At 39.4% G+C, this 17,718-nt stretch overlaps 1 protein-coding gene across 1 annotated transcript in view; it reads left to right on the plus strand.

Annotated features, from left to right (window-relative positions):
• Positions 1-11,839, plus strand: part of ttc27 (tetratricopeptide repeat domain 27) — a 111,652-nt gene extending 99,813 nt beyond the window's left edge. Inside the window, exons 17-20 of the mRNA XM_084735822.1 lie at positions 2,399-2,596; positions 2,984-3,095; positions 7,480-7,580; positions 11,685-11,839. Coding sequence (XP_084591948.1) covers positions 2,399-2,596; positions 2,984-3,095; positions 7,480-7,580; positions 11,685-11,807 — 534 coding nt within the window. The 3' untranslated portion in view covers positions 11,808-11,839. The remainder of the gene's footprint in view (positions 1-2,398; positions 2,597-2,983; positions 3,096-7,479; positions 7,581-11,684) is intronic.
• Positions 11,840-17,718: the final 5,879 nt, after the last annotated feature.

The raw sequence follows: 17,718 nt of genomic DNA on the forward strand, positions 1-17,718 counted from the left end.
TATCTGTCTAATTCTATTTTGTGTTTCTATGCCTCTGTTTTTGACACAGCCACGGCCTGAGGCATTATGTTTTTGAGTTGTTGGTTCATACATCCTCCCCATTCTGAACATGAACATGAACATGATATCTCAAGAATGCCTTGAGAAAATTTCTTCAAACTTGGAACAAATGTCCACTTGAACTCAAGGATGAACTGATTAGATTTTGGTGGTCAAAGGTCACGGTGACTGCACTAAACACATTTCACAAAAATGTCTAACGGGATAAAATGTTGAAATGATGATATTTTATTTCCAAAAGGTCAGGGTCAGTCAACTTCACTGTGACATCATACTCTTCCACTCTCTATCAGTCCTCTCAGTGAAGACAGTATGTTTCTCTTTGGAAATATTCACATCAACAAAATCAGAATGCAGTGATTTGTGAAACTGATTTGACCTGCATTAATTGAATACATTACAAGGACAAGATATTTAAAATTCAAGCTGACAAACTTTATTGTGTTTAATAAATATACACTCATTCTTGTTTTGAGCATTCTACAGGTAAGGTGAATTGGTAAGAGGTGACAGTATTATGACTGGGTATTAAAGGGGCATCCTCAAAAGGCTCAGTCATTTAGAAGCATGGATGGGGTGAAGTTCACCACTCTGTGAAAAACTCTGGGAGCAAACAGTTTACAGTTTCTCAATGCATAATAATAATAATAATAATAATAATAATAATAATAATAATGATAATAGTAATGATGATAATAATAATAATAATAGGGATTTCACCCTCTACAATCCATAATGTCCAGAGAAATCTCTGCAAATAGGGTCATTGGGGTTGTATATCCAGCAAGAATGAGAAAAAAATTCACTCTCAAAACCTCTGCAATTAGTGTCTTCAGTTCCCAGAAACTACTGAAAAGTTGATGTGACACAGCAGTAAACATGCACTTGTCCAAATTTTTTTTTTTGAACATATCACAGGCATCAAATTCAGAATTAGTGTATATTTACAAAAAAAAACAATTAAGTCAATCACTTTGAACATTAAATATCTTGTCATTGTACTGCATTGAATTGTATATAGCCAAAAGGTTTTTATGTATGCTTTACACAACTAGCAGTTTTTTTTGGAATCAGGGTCATGTGTTATATCCGTCTGGACAGGCATGTATGTAAACTGTAATGTGAAACGGTGGTGTACAATGAAGAGGTGGTAAATCTAGTTGTTCCCCGTGGTTGTTTTTAGCCTAGGCACAGAAATGAGAGGTGCTGCAGCAGTGAAGGAGGGATGGTGGCAGAGACCACCATGAATTCCTCTCTTATGGAATGTGTAGAGGGTGGGTGACAGATGTGCTTTGACTGGCTGATAGATTTCAAAGGAGCTGAGGGTCACATGGCTAAGCTTTATGCCTCATGGGTTTAAATGAGATATACAGGAACCTTATAGTCTCTCTCTCTCACTCACACACACAAGGGCTAATTCACACACATGCACTATACACAGAATCCCCTGATACAGTGAGTTCTTCTGCTTTTCTATTGTAAGCTTCGGATGAGCTTCATAGAAAATTCTGTTATCATTCTTCTTAGTCTTCATTTTATTACTTCTCCACTGAAGTTCACACTCTGGCAGGAGTCTGAATAAGTCATTCATTCAGTGGCATCTTGCATGATGCCTGACATGACATTCCAGAGTTAGCCTCACGTTCACACACACAAGAAGCCTGACAGGTTCATTACTTATGTGGTGGGAGGTGGAGAACTTTTAGATAGCAGATCTCAGCTGGAGCTCAACTCAGGAGGTCGTAATGTTGTTAAAAGAAGAAAGGGGCAACTCGGAGAGAGGGGTGGTATTTAAGTACACCCCCCATCAGGTGTGTACTGAGTCTCACTTACTGCATTTCTTCTTTTATTCAAGATTTGATGGATTGCTGGGAAATAACACTGAAGGGCCAATATTTTCATAAAAAACAATTTTAAAAGAATGAATGTATAATCTACAATGTTTAATATAATATTAAGTATAATACAGTATAATATTATACCTATGTTATCAGTAGATATTGTTAGTTTTAGATGTTGAAAGCTTTTAACACATTTTATAATTGTTTGAAGTTGTAACTTCTTGTCTGGGACAAGGCTGTTTTCTGACACAGACCAAGTTTAGAAATTAAAAAATTGAAACAAACTAAACCATTTCATAAATTCCATATATTTCATATATATATAAATCCTAAAAGAATACATTTTCACCAAAAATGGAATTAGAGTGTTGGTATTAATAATTCTCAAGAATGGGTAAATGATGAGACTTGACATAAGATAAAAAAAAAATGTAATTTATATTTGAACACCAATTGCCATTGATGTCTGCATCATTTATGTATTTGTCTCGTGGCAGATTCTACAGATCTTGGTGAGAGCAGTTGTTGAAAACCTGACTGACAGCCAGGGTGAGCAGGCAGAAACTGTGCGGCCCAAACTGAAGGAGCTCCTGGGCCGAGTCAGTTCCCGCCACAGCAGTGACTCTGAGATATGGCAGCAGTATGCTCTGCTGTATGGAGATGGCCACAGCTCCAACCAAGAGGACAATGAAAAGGTCAGTGCCAAAATGTGTTTTTAACATTTCCTCAATGCTCTCACATGTTCATGTTCACATCATAGCTACCCACTCTCGGCTATACAAAATCAATACAAAGATACAAGAGGATGCATCAAACTAAATATTTTAACTTTGCGCTCAGTCCAAGACTCTGTGACTTATGATGTTATTATGTATTCCTTCATACCTTTGCCTCTTGTGTAATAAAATGAAACAGACCACATGGTCACTGTTCAGTGAATATGGGACCTAATCCTGTTCTTAATGTGTGAAGTCAGCAAAAGTAGTTAAAATGTGAAGTTAAATAAGATCAAAAGCGATGAGTGTCTGACTTGTGGTCTATGTCACCTAACACAATGGTGGTATTATTGTGTGGTGTCTCAGACACTGCAGTTCTTGTCCAAGGCCCATCGCTGCAAAGTCCAGGCCGGTGGCTGGGAGAAGGACCCCGCTCTCTTCAAGGAGGTGATCAGAAGAGCCATCAACATGGGTGAAGGTAAGAGCACCATCCAGCTGTTCACACAACCACCATCCACACTGCAGCACAGGAACCTGGGTGCTGTTTTATTCCAGGGAACCTGTATGCATGATCCTCTGACACCTCGTGACTGCCTTTTTGTCATGACTCAACCCTTTGAGAGCACTTAACAATAGTAACTTCTTTCTAATATAGAGGGAGGCAATGATGATCCTGCTCACTCCCTCATATCGCCAACAAAAGTGTTGTGTTGAATGGAATCTCACTTTCCCACAGGCTTTAGATGGCATCATGCCTGGGTGCCTCTGCATTATCTGCTGTTCCTCCAGTACTCAGTGCCTGTGATAGATGCATGACCCAAGCTTCCTGTCAGATGAAAGCAAACAGGCCACTTACCTTTATACGTTTCTTCCTATGTGACCTTCCACTAACCATTGAATCAGTGCAGCTTTCTCACTGGGACAGAGGAGGTGAAGGGATCGAGGGATGAGCATAAGCGGCAGGAAAATGGGAAAGATGTGTCTCTGACTCCTCTGCAATACCCATGTTTTCAGGACATCACCACACACACACACACACACACACACACACACACACACACACACACACACACACAGACACACACACAGCTGAATTAAACATCACAGCAGTAGTCAGGAGGTAGCATGAAAAGAATAGCAATGTAGGCACGTGGTAACATGTTTGCTGTGTGTGTTACCTCTTTTCTCCTCCTCTCATGCTCATTGTTTTTGAGCACACGTTTGGTGCGCATACATGAACATCCCAATGAATCCTCTTCTTCAGCATCTCTGTCACTGTCAGTCATTAAAGTTTTCGTGGCTAACCTGTCAGCAAACAGATGTGTTAGTCACATGCCTAATAAACACAGAAAAGTGAACAAGTGGCTGTGGCAAAATGTGCCTTACACTGAAGAAAGACAGCCAAAATCTCACACCAAGAGAGCGAAAGCTTTTTGAGTTTTCCTTTGTAACTTTGAGTAATCACTGACTTTTGTTACCTGACTATATCTGTCATAGCAGCACATACAGTGCAAATCCTCTGCTGGAGTTGCAGCAGCCTCTGAATGCAAACAGAATATGGGATCTGTCTTAGTTTAATAGAATAACTGATATTACTTCCATGAGGCTGTTCAGACTGACAGTGACAGATAACAAGCAATAAACTTGGCTTTTAATCCTTGTAGCTGCATGTGGCATGTGCAATTTATGTCATGTTCATTACAGTGCTGATTAATATTGAAATGGTGTTCTGCCTCAGTAATTATTAATATTGCCAGATAATACACTAAAGCAGTTAGGTTGGAACATTTCTCCTTGTTAAACGTGTTTTGACAGTAGATTAAATTATACCTTAAATGTTCCAGAATTTCCAGATACTGTGCATCTGGTCCTGGGATAGAGAATCTCGTTTTCTAGAAGAATTTTCATCCCTAGACAGCGCTGTTTGGGACTGAAGTTTGAAAATGAAAATATGAGCGGACCAGATTTCTGTAACATGCTCCTTGTCTCTGTTGCAGGCTAGTGGCTTCAGGCTATATTAACCACTACTAGCATTACACGCTGAATTTTTGAGTGCATTGTCTGCGGTTGAGTTACATTGTGGCTAATGTAGGTTCCAGGTTTTAACTACAAAGATGAATGCATGGAATAAGAAAAGACAATATCTCTGGCTCTGGTGTATTGATTTTTTTCTTAACCTTGGCTTTGTAAGATAAGATATGATGAATTTCATTGATCCCACACTGGGGAAATTCACATGTTACAGCAGCTCAACAAGAAAAGGTAGAAAAAAAAGGGGGTGAGTGACAATAAAATATTGATAAAATAAAAATTAAATATTAGAATATATATATACATACATAAAAGAGTTAAGAAATATAAAATATAAAGCACTAAATTTGTCAAAGCTATACAATCTAGACTATATACACTAGGGCAGCCTAGTAGTCCTGTGTCTGGTTACCAGAAGAAAGTGATCCAAACGCCCACTGCCTTTTTATCCGACACAATGATCTGGTTCTCTGAGAGTGTGTTTATATTAATAACATCTATAATGCTAAAATCTAACAGCAGCACAAGTAAAAAAAAAGTTGTTAAAGGGAAAATTTGCCACTTTTCATGTGGATGGTTAGTCAGTGTCGATGGTAAATATAGTCAACTGAAGCAATAAACTCATCAGTGCTGCTTGAGTAATTATGTCACCAAACGCTATGTAATGCTGAAAGTAATAGCTACAGGTGAGGGTGGGTGATCTTTGGGAACATGGGCATCAGAAGCTCACACTCAAAGCATCATGGTACATGCAGACACTACAGGCATGGCTCAGCTAGCAGGAGAACAACCAGAACCTTTTTTTCTGCACCCACAATGTGTTCCAGGAGAGTTAAATTAAACAAAAAAAGGCATGGACATGAAGAGTGAGTGCTAATGGAACTGCAGCTTCACCTGAAACCAGGTAAAAGAAAAAAAAAGTTGACCCACAGCAGAGAGAGGGAGAAAGGGTGTGAATATGGACAGATGTGCCAACTTGATGTAAAAACTTTATATGGCTCGAGGGAGGAGAGAAAGGTAGCAGAATATGAGGGAGGGGGAGTGTTTGTGAAGTGCCGACTGATATAAGACCTAATTGATCATGAATCCTGATTTTACTGTACAGTTCTGTGGATTATACACTGCAGACTAAAATATCTGTCTCCGTAGCAAACAGACAGATGATTATCTCCTCTCTGAAACATCACTTAATTGTATTGTAAACCAAGATGAAGAGTCCAGACTCTGTCTCTTCTCTTCATCTCCTCGGTGTGTGTCAGTGTGCAGTTTGGTGTCTACTGTGGTATAGAATGTCCTCACTAATGTAAATTATCCTGATGCCTAATACAAAACATGAATATCATGCACTGTTTAGTCATGTAGACTGTCCTGAAAAAAAGTGAAGATTTGTGAAGAGAATATTTTATTAAATACATAAACTGTAATTAACAATATTAATGCTAAAGAAATAAATAGATACATATAAGTAGCAACCTTTTCCTAAAAAACTGTTGGTTCTGTGGTGTTTGAATTTTAAATCTGAAGCCTGCAGTTCCATAGAAGCTTCAATTCAAGCTTCAAAAGAACCTCTTAGTGTGTTTTGGCCTTGACTAGAAATGAATTTTCCCTTAGTTAGGTAGCTAATTCTGTGATGTCAGTTATACAAAATTGACCTAAGGTTTGCTAATATGAGCTAGCACAAGCCACCAAAAACGACTGGTCATACCAGGCCAGGTGAGGCTGTAACAGCAAACCCCCCTTGAGTGTAGTGAGTTAAGCAATGGTGTAAATGTACAGGATGATGTGTGTGCGATTAAGTCCAAATAAACAATGGCGTGTGTGTTCATGGTAATGAAAGAACATCAGTCAGTCAGTGTGGCTCACTGATGTGTTTTTAAGTCTTTGGACAACAACTGAGCTGTATGGCACGGAAGGAGACAATATATCAGGCTGTGATACACACACACAAAGATACATTCAGTGTTGGTTTTAGTCATTTCATGGGATTTTTTTTTTAAGATAATAAAAACCAGAAAATCATCAGACTGATCCTTTAAATGTTAAATGATAGTTATGGATATTCTTTATGATGATTAATATCCAGTGCAGATATTTTCTGTGGCCTAAATGTTGTTTTTTTCCCCTTTCTAACAAGAATGACAATCTTTGTGACAAAAATTGATCATTGGCACTTAGATGAAAGAATATTGACTCTGTGTCAGTATCTCAGCTCTACTGACCCCACTCTGGGTGTGGGCTCTGCATCCACACAGACTCCAAAGAAAAGAAAGCAAAGGACAGATAAAGCAGAGCAGGAGGGAAGCGCCTTCATAAATCACACCAGGTTGACCTTAACAGTCGCACCAAAGTCAGAGACGGGCTGTACTGCCAAGAGGAGGCAGGGACAGGAAGCAGCTAGTTTTCCTTCCTGGTGGGATAGAGGGAGCATTAGCTGACCTGTGAGATGTAGAAGGAGAGCACTGCACAGATGTGACGTGATGTGATACCAATCTGGTACGAATATTGTAATCATATCATAGTAGATACAACATGTCTGCTTGCAAGCTTATTTTCATGCAGTATCCTAGTCACAATTCTTTAATAACCAAATTGAAAGGATCCTTGTTAAAAATATATATAGTTATCAGTTTATCAACTATCAATAGAGATAATGAAACTTTACCCATACATTCATGTTCATACAGTATAAACATAACAAAAAAAGAAAAAAACAAAAAACAAATATACTGAGTTCAAATTCCGAGACAAAACACAACAACACAAAACTAACAACTAAGCAACTAATACAACTGGTTTGATCCATTCTCTGAATCTCTCTGTCTGTTTCTCAGTGACAATCAGTTGCAGTAAGATGAAGAGTAATCCAGCAGAAGCCCTTCAGATGTTGTCCTCCACCCGCCTCAGCCTCAGGAGTCTGGCCACCAAAGCGAAGGTACAGTCCATCAGTAATGGTCCACTGCTGGCCATGACATCACTGTTTTCCATGACTCATTAGTATGCATGGCGTCAGGACACCACTGTGTTTTATTGCTCTTTTCTTACATTTTGAGCCTGAACAGAGCTGCTTCAGTGTCTTTAAGGAAATGTTGAGGACAGATGTTACTTTCTCTGTGAGTCTACACTGAACAGCAAATCTAGCAGAGTGCTGGTGGCAACAGGACATGACATGCAGGCCATAGATGTCAGCTGCTTCTTTCCATGATAACATCATGCTCAGACTCCTTAGTTCTACAGTAAAACCTCCTTAGGGCTGGGCTAGGTTGGATACTTTAATTGTCAATTGACCAAAGTTCCATAATAACCTTTCAAAGTAATGTGCAACCCTATTCCAAAAAAGTTGGGATGTTGTGTGAAACATTAATAGAAACTGAATGCAATAATTTACAAAAAAACTATATTCAACTGAATATAGAATAAAGACATGATACATTATGTTGAAGCTGATTAACTTCTTTTGGTTTTCTGTTGTTGTTTTTTCTAAATATACACTCACTGAGAATTTGATGTTTCAAAAAAAATGTGTGTGATACATCACCTTTTCTTTTAACACTGAGTCAGTATTAAATAGCTGAGGACACTAATAAGTTTTGAGAGTGGCTTTTTTTTCTCATTCTTGATTGATGTATGACTTCAGCTGCTCAGCAGCCCTCTGTCATATTCTGTGCTTCATAATGCACCACACATTTTCAATGGGAGACAGGTCTGGACTGCAGGCAGGTCAGTCTAGTACCTGAACTCTTTTACTATGAAGACACGCTGTTGGAACATGTACAGAATGAGCCTCATTCAAAAAAGTGTTTTAGGCACAAATCTGGGATTCATCAATATTTTCTTACCTGAATTTGTTTGTACTCTGTGAACAAATTTAGAACAGACCATGCATATGCATAAATGATGACAGCCTGCCTGTCATAGAAAATACTGAAACACACCTTTTAACTAAATATAAAGCATAGCTACACCACAGTCATTTAAAAAAAGAAAGCTTTAATAGAAGTCTTGGAATTGTTTTATGGTTGATTTATTTTATTTTATTTTATTTCTTTTTAGGATTTTATCATAAATGTCATGATGATTTTATGTTAAGCACGTTTGTTGCATTTTATGGATGTATTGTGCTAGATTATTTAGTATTATTATTATTATTATTATTATTATTATTATTATTATCATTATTATTATTATTATCATTATTATTATTGTTGGGTGAAAGTCCTTGCTGGATGTCATTACTTTCACCCTGATTTTTTTTTATCCTATTTTCCAGTAATTTTGAGAGTCCCTGATCTTGGGCTGATAGATCAGGTGCTCCTTGTTCTCCACCTGTTTCCTTATTTTTCTTCTGGTCTGTTTTTCTTTTTAACACATCAACTTTAATGTTGAACCATTTCTTTTTCATCTGAGACAGTCCATTTCTCCTGGGACACAACACAACATGCACCGCTTCGGTTATTGCAGCCCAAGTTGTTATTATTATGAGTCACTAAAGTATCTTTTCAGTCCTCTTCCTTGGATACTCAGCGCTCAGTGCTTGTAAAAGCAGGTAAATCAGAGAAATAAAACATTATTTCCTGAATGTTTCACAGTGGTTAAACTGTAAACACAAATAAACACCCCCACACACTGCAGCAATGCCTAATTCTGGCTGAATGTGAAGTTACAATGTCATCACCACCTCCACTATGATACTTTCCTTTGCAAACATATTTCCTTATATAGAGAAAAGGGTGTGTCAGTATGCAGATTATAGGCAGCAGGTATGAGTCGGTTAGTTTAGAGTGAGTCTAATTCATAAACATGCACGGTGCGCATGTTTCATGAATCAGACAGTGATTTTGTGTGGGAACTTATTTTGTGTGCACAATAAGAACATTTTTACACACATTAGTGAATGAGGCCCAATATGTCTTCCATTGTCTTGCTGAAATAATCAGCTACATTACAAGGTGTTGCCTGGACAACCGCATATGTCGCTCCAAAGCCTTTATGTACCTTTCAGAATTAAAGGGGCCTTCACAGATGTGACGATTACCCATGATGCCATGGGCACTAACACACACCCGTACCGTCACACCAGACAACCTTCGTCCATTACTCCATGGTCCAGTTCTGCTGTTCATGTGTCTATTGTAGGAGCTTTCAGCAGTGGACAGGACTCAGCATGAGCACTGTGTGTTCTTTCTGTCTGAATCAACATAGCAATTTGTGCTACAGCAGCTCCTCTGTGGGATCAGACCAAATGGGCTAGTCTTCACTCCCCACTAGACTCACTGGGCCTCATGAAAGAACTGCTCATACGAACAGATTTGTTCTTAACTGGTGTGTACAAGTGATTTAGGAGAACTTGTCACAGTCGCCATTTTTCTCATATTTTGAATTTTCTTTCAAATACAAACAATTTACAAGGTCTAGACCTGTCGTAGAGTCATGTGCAGTCAGCCTGTTGGTACCCAATCCAAAGTTTGCCACGACTGACTGTATATTTCATTAGTTTGAACACATTTTGAGTTTGACTTCTGTCATCATTCATTCGATGATCTATTATTACCTGCTGTCAGGTGTATTGGCCGTAAATCTGCACATGCAGGTTTATGAAGTCTGTCCAGGGGAACATCCTCACTTATTCTGTCCTCTGTGTTCATGCTGAAAACTTCCTAACCCTCTCCTCCTTGCAGTCATCACTTACCTTACTGTGGCAAGTCGTTTTTTTTCTCTGAAGTTATTTTCATACTGAGACATTTCTTCTTTAATTTCAGTGATGGTGTCAGATGGCATTAACAGCACTCACTTTTCCTGTTTCTTTGCTTTAGCAGGTCTTTTAATTCCACTGCTGATGCTATTAAAAAAAAGGACAGATTTTCCTTTATGGATCTCTGAAAGCAGGACGTCAAACTCCAAACTCGTAAAGTTCTTTTTTCCCTTAGATACCATTTTCATGAATGAACATTTCCTGACATATGGAGCAGGAAGTGCAGCCATATATGGTATCATTGGGGTGCTAATTATGCTAATTTACAAGTCCCATGCCTCATGCACTCAAATATGCACAGGTGGATCATTTACAGTTATCTGAAGTTGCAAGTTTTTTGCTGAATCTGATGTGTCATGTCTGTATGAGCCCTTCATATGCAAAAAAGTAAGAGAAATTTAAGTTAAGAATATGAAAATGTTCTGACATGAGGCCTACTGAGTCTGACACTTTTGGTTGGTACTAACCACTGTATTCTTCCAGTACCCCACAAGACCTGTTTCTGCTCTGACCAGTTATCTTGCTATCACAATCTGGTCCTTGGCAAAGTAGATGAAATAGCTGCCCATTTCCCCACTTCCAACCCATTAACTTATAACAACTGACTGTTCACTTACGACGTGATAAATCCCACCAACCGACAGGTGCCACTGTAACAAGATGATCGGTGTTCTTCACTTCACCTGTCAGTGGTGCTAATGTGGCTGATCAGTGTATATTTGTATCAGCGTACACGTTGGCTACATACAATATGTACGCTGATACATGTGTGGTTATTATATATTTAGGCCACCAGAGAACACGTAGTAGATATTGTGGTTACAACCCTTTAATAACCACGTTTGAGGGATTCTTAACAAAATGTTTTTAAATGTTTTTAAATGTTATTTACTTGTGGAATTATTTTTTAAAACTTTAAAATATGGTTGTCACCTTCAAATATCCATTCTGTCAGGTTCCACTCAAAATGGAAGAAAATCTGAGTGACTGGCATGTTGAGGCCCACAGTCTGCTTATAGCTGGTGTGCCTCTCAGTCACTTTTGTCTAACTTCAGCCTTTATCTTCCACTGCTACATTATTTAACCCACTGGTACAGATCATATGATACACTGACCTGCAGTGAGCAGCCCACTGACCAGCCCAGTCCTCCTTGTCACATTTAAGTCATCATTTAGCATTTCAATCATTCACTGTTCATGAGAAAAATAGGACTGATGTTAACAGTATGATCCATCAGTCCATCACGTCATTATTTCATCTCTTTCCTCTGTGTCTGTCTCTTTCAGCAAATGCACACAGATGTGGCAACAGGTCAGATCCACGCCGAGCTGCAAGACGGGGCCGCTGCACTGGAGCAACTCATCACAGAGCTGCAGGAGCTGAGTGGGAGGCTGCGTGACCAAACATAGTGACTGTCCTCCTCAGTAGTAAAGACGACAGAGTGACTAGCTACTGTCATTTGTATTGTCGAGTGCCTTTCAATCAAGACTTTTACATGTGACAGCTGAGAATAAGTATAGTTTACATTAAAAAATAAAAAAGCAAAGCATTGTAATCATATTTTATATCTTTGTATTCACATATGTAAACTATGACTATGAGGCATCAAATAGTAAAATGTATAAAACTTTGAATTCTTGGTTTCTTTCTGTTGCATAAGAAAAAAAAAGGGGAAAAAGGATTTGGATAATAAAATCATCTTAATTAATCAGAAGGGGAGCTTCAGGAATGTATAATTACAGAGCTGGTGTCAATGTGTAAGTGTTACACCTAGTTACCATAGAGAACATGTGCTGCATCTCTTCAGTCTGAGACACTGTCATTGGCACTGTATTCAACACTCTGCAGGTCCACTTGCCTGTTTCTTCAACTACGCACATTTTTGATTCTCCAAGAATAAGTAAAAATCAGCCTCTATGAATTTTAATTTTGAGCATCAGAGGTTATATTATATATAGAATAATTTGTAGTCATTAAGATGTATAGATATGTTTGTCCAAACAAACTGTCAGACTGGCGCCAACCAAGAAGGACTCAGACACTGGACTCAAGAAACACAAGGTCTTGACTGAAAAAAAGAGGTCAGTATACAGAATAATCAGTCCACAATCACAAAGGTATCCAAAGGCAGCAGTCAAAAGCAGGGTCAAAAATGCAAAAACAGGTCAAAATACTAAGAAGAACACTGGGAAGAAAGGCTAGAGCACACACTCAGACAACTGAAAACGAACTGGCAACAGACAAAGGGCAGCACAAGAACTAAATACACAAGGAAGGAAGGGTAATGAGGGACAGGTGAAACCAATCAGGGCCGGGCAGGTAATCACACGGGCAGGAAGTAAAGTACCTAAAACAAGAGACAAAGGTGAGTACCAAAATAAAACAGCAAACACTGACAATAACTGAAAACAAGGAAAACATGACCTTAAAGGGAGCCTCAGGGTGTAACAGTTCCGGGCGACAGATGTGACGACAACGGTGGACCAAGGCCAAAGCAAATGGAACACTGGCCTCACCCTTCAGGGCAGGAAACGGTGGGGTTGATAACCATAAACACACTGAAAGTCGGAGAGTTCAGTAGAGGAGCAAGGCAGTGTATTATGAGCATACTCAACCCAAATGAGACATTTACTCCAGGTGGTAGGATTTTGGGAGACAAGGCAGCACAGACCATTTTCCAGCTCCTGGTTGAGTTGCTCCGTTTGGCCATTGGACTGAGGGTCGGGAGGAGAGGCTGACAGAGGCATGAAGAAGGGAGCAGAAAGCCCTCCAAAACTGAGAAACAAACTGGGGGCCCTGGTCCGAAACCATGTCTCTGGGAAAGCCATGTAAACAAAACATATGACAGGACAACCTGTGCCGTTTCCTTGGCAGAGGGCAGAGGAACAAAGTGCACCATCTTAGAGAATCTGTCCACAACAGTAAGTATGGTGGTATTACTTTTGGAGGGAGGCAGACCTGTAACAAAATCAAGAGAGATGTCGGACCATGAGGAACAGGCAGTGGGCGCAGAAGACCAGGCCACTCCTCTAATGCCACCTTGATTGCAAGCAACTCCCTGTTTTTGACATCATAGTTTCTCTCAGCAGCAGAAAGTTTCCAGGATAGGAAGGCACATGGATGGAATTAATTGTCCTTCCTGGAGCGCTGGGAGAGTACTGCCCTAATCCCAACATCAGAGGCGTCCACCTCAACCACAAACTCCTGGTGTGGGTCAGGGAGAACCAACATGGGGGTTGTGGTGAAACAGGTCTTAAGTTTCTGGAATGCCTGGTCAGCTTGATGAGTCCACTGAAACTTGACATTGGTAGAGGTCAGAGCATGCAAAGGGAAAGCAACACTACTGAAATTTCATATGAAACGTCTGTAGAAGTTAGCAAGCCCCAAAAAACGTTGAAGCTGCTTACAGTTGACAGGAATTGGCCACTCTGAGACAGCGTTAACTTTAGCTGGATCCATCTGAACTGTCCCCTCAGAAACAATGAACCCCAAGAAAGACAAAGTAGGAACGTGAAACTCACATTTCTCAGCCTTAACAAAGAGCTGGTGGTCGAGTAGGCGCTGGAGGACACGACAGACATATTGGATGTGGGTTTCCTTGTCAGGGAAGAAGATGAGGATATTGTCCAAGACTAACACGAAGATATTGCGCATGTCTCAGAGGACATCACTGACTAGAGCCTGGAAAACAGCTGGGGCCAAAGGGCATCACAAGATATTCATAATGCCCACTCATCTCCCTCCCTTATTCTAACCAAATGATAGGCATTTCTCAGGTCAAGCTTGGAAAGAATCTTAGCCCCTTGCAACTGTTCAAATGCTGAGTAAATGAGAGGGAGGGGTGCCTGTTTTTAATGGTGATGTCGTTCAAACCTAGTCAATGTAGGGGCGAAGGGTCTTGTCTTTCTTTTCCACAAAGAAGAATCCAGCTCTGGCAGGGGAAGATGAAGGATGAATAAGACCAGCTGCCAGTGAGGAATCCACATACATACATACGTAGCCTGCATCTCAGGAGCAGATAGGGAATAGAGTCATCCTCTGGGGGGAGTGGTGCCAGGTAACAAATCAATAGCACAGTCATAAACTTGGCAATGGGGCAACAAAGTAGCATTGGCCTTATTGAAGACCTCCTTGAGATCAAGGTATCAGGGGGGCACCTTGGAAAGGTCAGGAAACTCTGAGTTCTGGGCATCTGACACTGCTGGAAAAGGAGGGGAAAGTGCAGCTGAAGGGGACCACGCCAGAGGAGTAGTAGCCAAAAAGCAAGTCTTTAAACATCCCTTTCCCCAATCTGTAGCTTTTCCAGTGGACCAATCTATGTGGGGGTTAGGCAGAGTTAACCAGGGGTACCCTAAAATAAGTGGTTGCTTAGAAGACTGTAACAGGTGGAAGCTTAGGAATTCTGTGTGATTATCCAGAAAAACTCACTGGACAGGTTGTGTGTGTGAGTTACCCTGCACAGAAGATGACCGTCCAAGGCGTTAGCCTCCACAGGTTTGGGCATGGGAAAAAGGTCAAGGCCGAGTCTCTTGGCTAGCAAGGTCTGCTATGTTAGCTTTGACTCCTTGCATCTAATATCCATGAATTCAACAGTAACATGAAGTTATTTTAATATGTTCCTCAAAAATCACAATTAATAAGCTGTTTGGTATGGACTCCAGGAGATAAGATGATCTTCAACTCTTTTCTTGGTCTTAAGGATCACTCAATGTGAGTGGTCCAACATGTTGGCCATGTGCTCATCTTCTAGATGTTTCCAAAGGAAGTAGATTTGTTTGAATTTCAAAACAAATGTTAGCCATGGATTTTGTTCAGCATTGCGGTAAAAACACAAAAGTGTAGGAAAGGCACGTTTAGATTAAGAAAAATTATAAATGATAAGTAAACTAAAAAAAATTTTTTTTTAGCATTGTGTAAAGTAATATTTACATGAAACTATTTCATTCAAAACAATGTCAGAATGTGAGTTTATTAATCTGTTTCATGTATCTGAACATTGAAACCACAGGTGTGAACAAAGGTGGTGCTTAGACCCATAAAATGCTTCAAAACAAACACAAAGTTCAGTCCAGCATCTGTCATGGTATGGGGGTGTGCCCATGGCATCTTGGTCACATCTGTGAAGGCCCCATTAATGCTGAAAGGTATGTACAGGTTTTGGAGCAACATATGCTGTCATCCAGACAACGTTTTTTTCAGAGATGTCCCTGCTTATTTCAGCGAGACGATGTCAAGATACATTGTGGATGTGTTCTAACAGTGTGGGTTCGTAGTAAAAGAGTTCAGGTACTGAGACTGACCTGCCTGCAGTCCAGTCTCCCACTGAAAATGCGTGGTGCATTATGAAGTGCAAAATACAACGACAGAGACCTCAAACTGTTGCGCACCTGGAGTTGTATGGAGTTGGATGCTTGTAAGAAATAAGCACTGATCATTGGTAAGTTGGTCTTGTTCACATGGGGCTTCAAGCCCTCGAGCTTTGGATCCCCAGAGAAGGTGACTTACAAACTGTACCACTGGGCAGACATGGTTCCCTCACACCTTGTTACAAGTTGAGACAATCATATCAGATGTGCAAAACTGGAACACTTTTATCTGTTTAAACTTAAAATGCTTGCAAAATCTTGGTGATAAAATTCTTTTGAAAAATGGATTTTGTCAGATATTTCATATTAAGTATCACTACAGCCTCATGTTTGACAGATCTGAACACAGTTTCAAATTTTGATATCGACCATCTACAGAATGCCTGTGTTGATTCTGGTCACAGTTAAATGAAGAATTGTGAAGATACAGATGTTAATTGATTTTTTAAATTTGGAAAAATGGAGTGATGGACCTCTTAATTGACCACAGGGTACAGGAAGACAAACTTTTCAATTCAGCAGATGTGCTGAAGAAATTTCAGCTCTGTGGGATGTATGACTGATTTTTACAAGTTTGGATTGTGAAATGTTTATAAATTTAGATTTGTTGTAATAAGTCATGCCCATTTCAATCAATTATTACCAAAATTCATGCATTGACTAAGTCACAACCCAAGATTGTGCAAAACGATTTTCATACAAAACCATACATAATATTATTGGTACTTATTAACTACTAATTGCGAGATATTAACTTTTCACATCTGTGGTACCCCCTATCAGTGATACAAAATGTGCTTTAATACATTAGTTAAGCAAACGCTACTGAACATGTGTCTAAATTTTCATGTTTATTCCACAGGGTGTTCATTTGTTGAATTCATGACACATTTTAGAAAATTCGCTATTTCAATAAAAATTGCCAAATAAAATCCAAACACATCGACGTATCAAAGTTCTCTTGATAATTTAAGATCAGCAAAGTGTGTAGATGATGCTAACTCATTTTCAGGATGAGTGGCCCAATGGTCTAAGATGAATTCACAAAAATAGTTTTTTGATAAAAACTCCCCAAAGTTCACATTTTTAAAGCAGAAGACTAACTGAGAAAAGATTTAGATAAATTAATTGATTCAGAATGGTGAAAGAATTCAGAGTCTATCTTAAGCCATTTTCAAGATTATTGCAAAAACATAAACTTGACTGTTATAGTGCCACCTTGAGGTCACTGAGTGTCATTTTTCTTGCCTGAGTAGTGGGTGGAATGTCAACCCACCTGCCAATTTTGGTGAAATTTTGTCTTACAGTTTTTGGGTATAATGTTGATGCTACACATACATGTGCCAATTACCAGTGGTCAGTTTTTAGGTCATTTTATACACAAACACAAAAATAAGAACCCCTTTAAACATAGTTTACTAAAATTAAGTGTTTATACATTAGACAAAGCTTGACAAGACTGTAGATTTACACAGAGGAATGGAAGTCATTGGAGAGATAGTCAGCGACTCCGTAAAACTAAATGACAAAATACATTTGTCATCACCTTCTAAAATGATTTTCTGACTTGACAAGGTATTAGCATGAGGTCTTTTGTCAGTGCCATCTAAAACACATATTGCAGTTACAAAATGGAATCTTTGGTTCCTATCTTACACGGAGAGCAGCACACAGTGTAACACAACCATCCTTGCTAATTTCTGACTGATGCAGTTGTCAGCACTAGAGTCCTGCACCGGGTTGGGTACCCATAAGTACATGAAAAGTGAATCGCAAAAATATTGTGCAAAAGGTAAAAAAAATATGAATTCACAGGTGAAAAATCAGATAATTGCAGTGGACAGCTGGCCAGAACCATAAAATAACACATATGATACAGTAGCATACTTTATTCCCTGGAGAAATCAATCCTGCCTTTTTGCTTGCACAGCAATGAAGGCTAGCTGCTGGCTAA

This window comes from Lutjanus erythropterus, chromosome 14 (assembly GCF_056507025.1).
Source record: "Lutjanus erythropterus isolate fLutEry1 chromosome 14, fLutEry1.hap2, whole genome shotgun sequence".
Classification (NCBI taxonomy): domain Eukaryota; kingdom Metazoa; phylum Chordata; class Actinopteri; order Lutjaniformes; family Lutjanidae; genus Lutjanus; species Lutjanus erythropterus.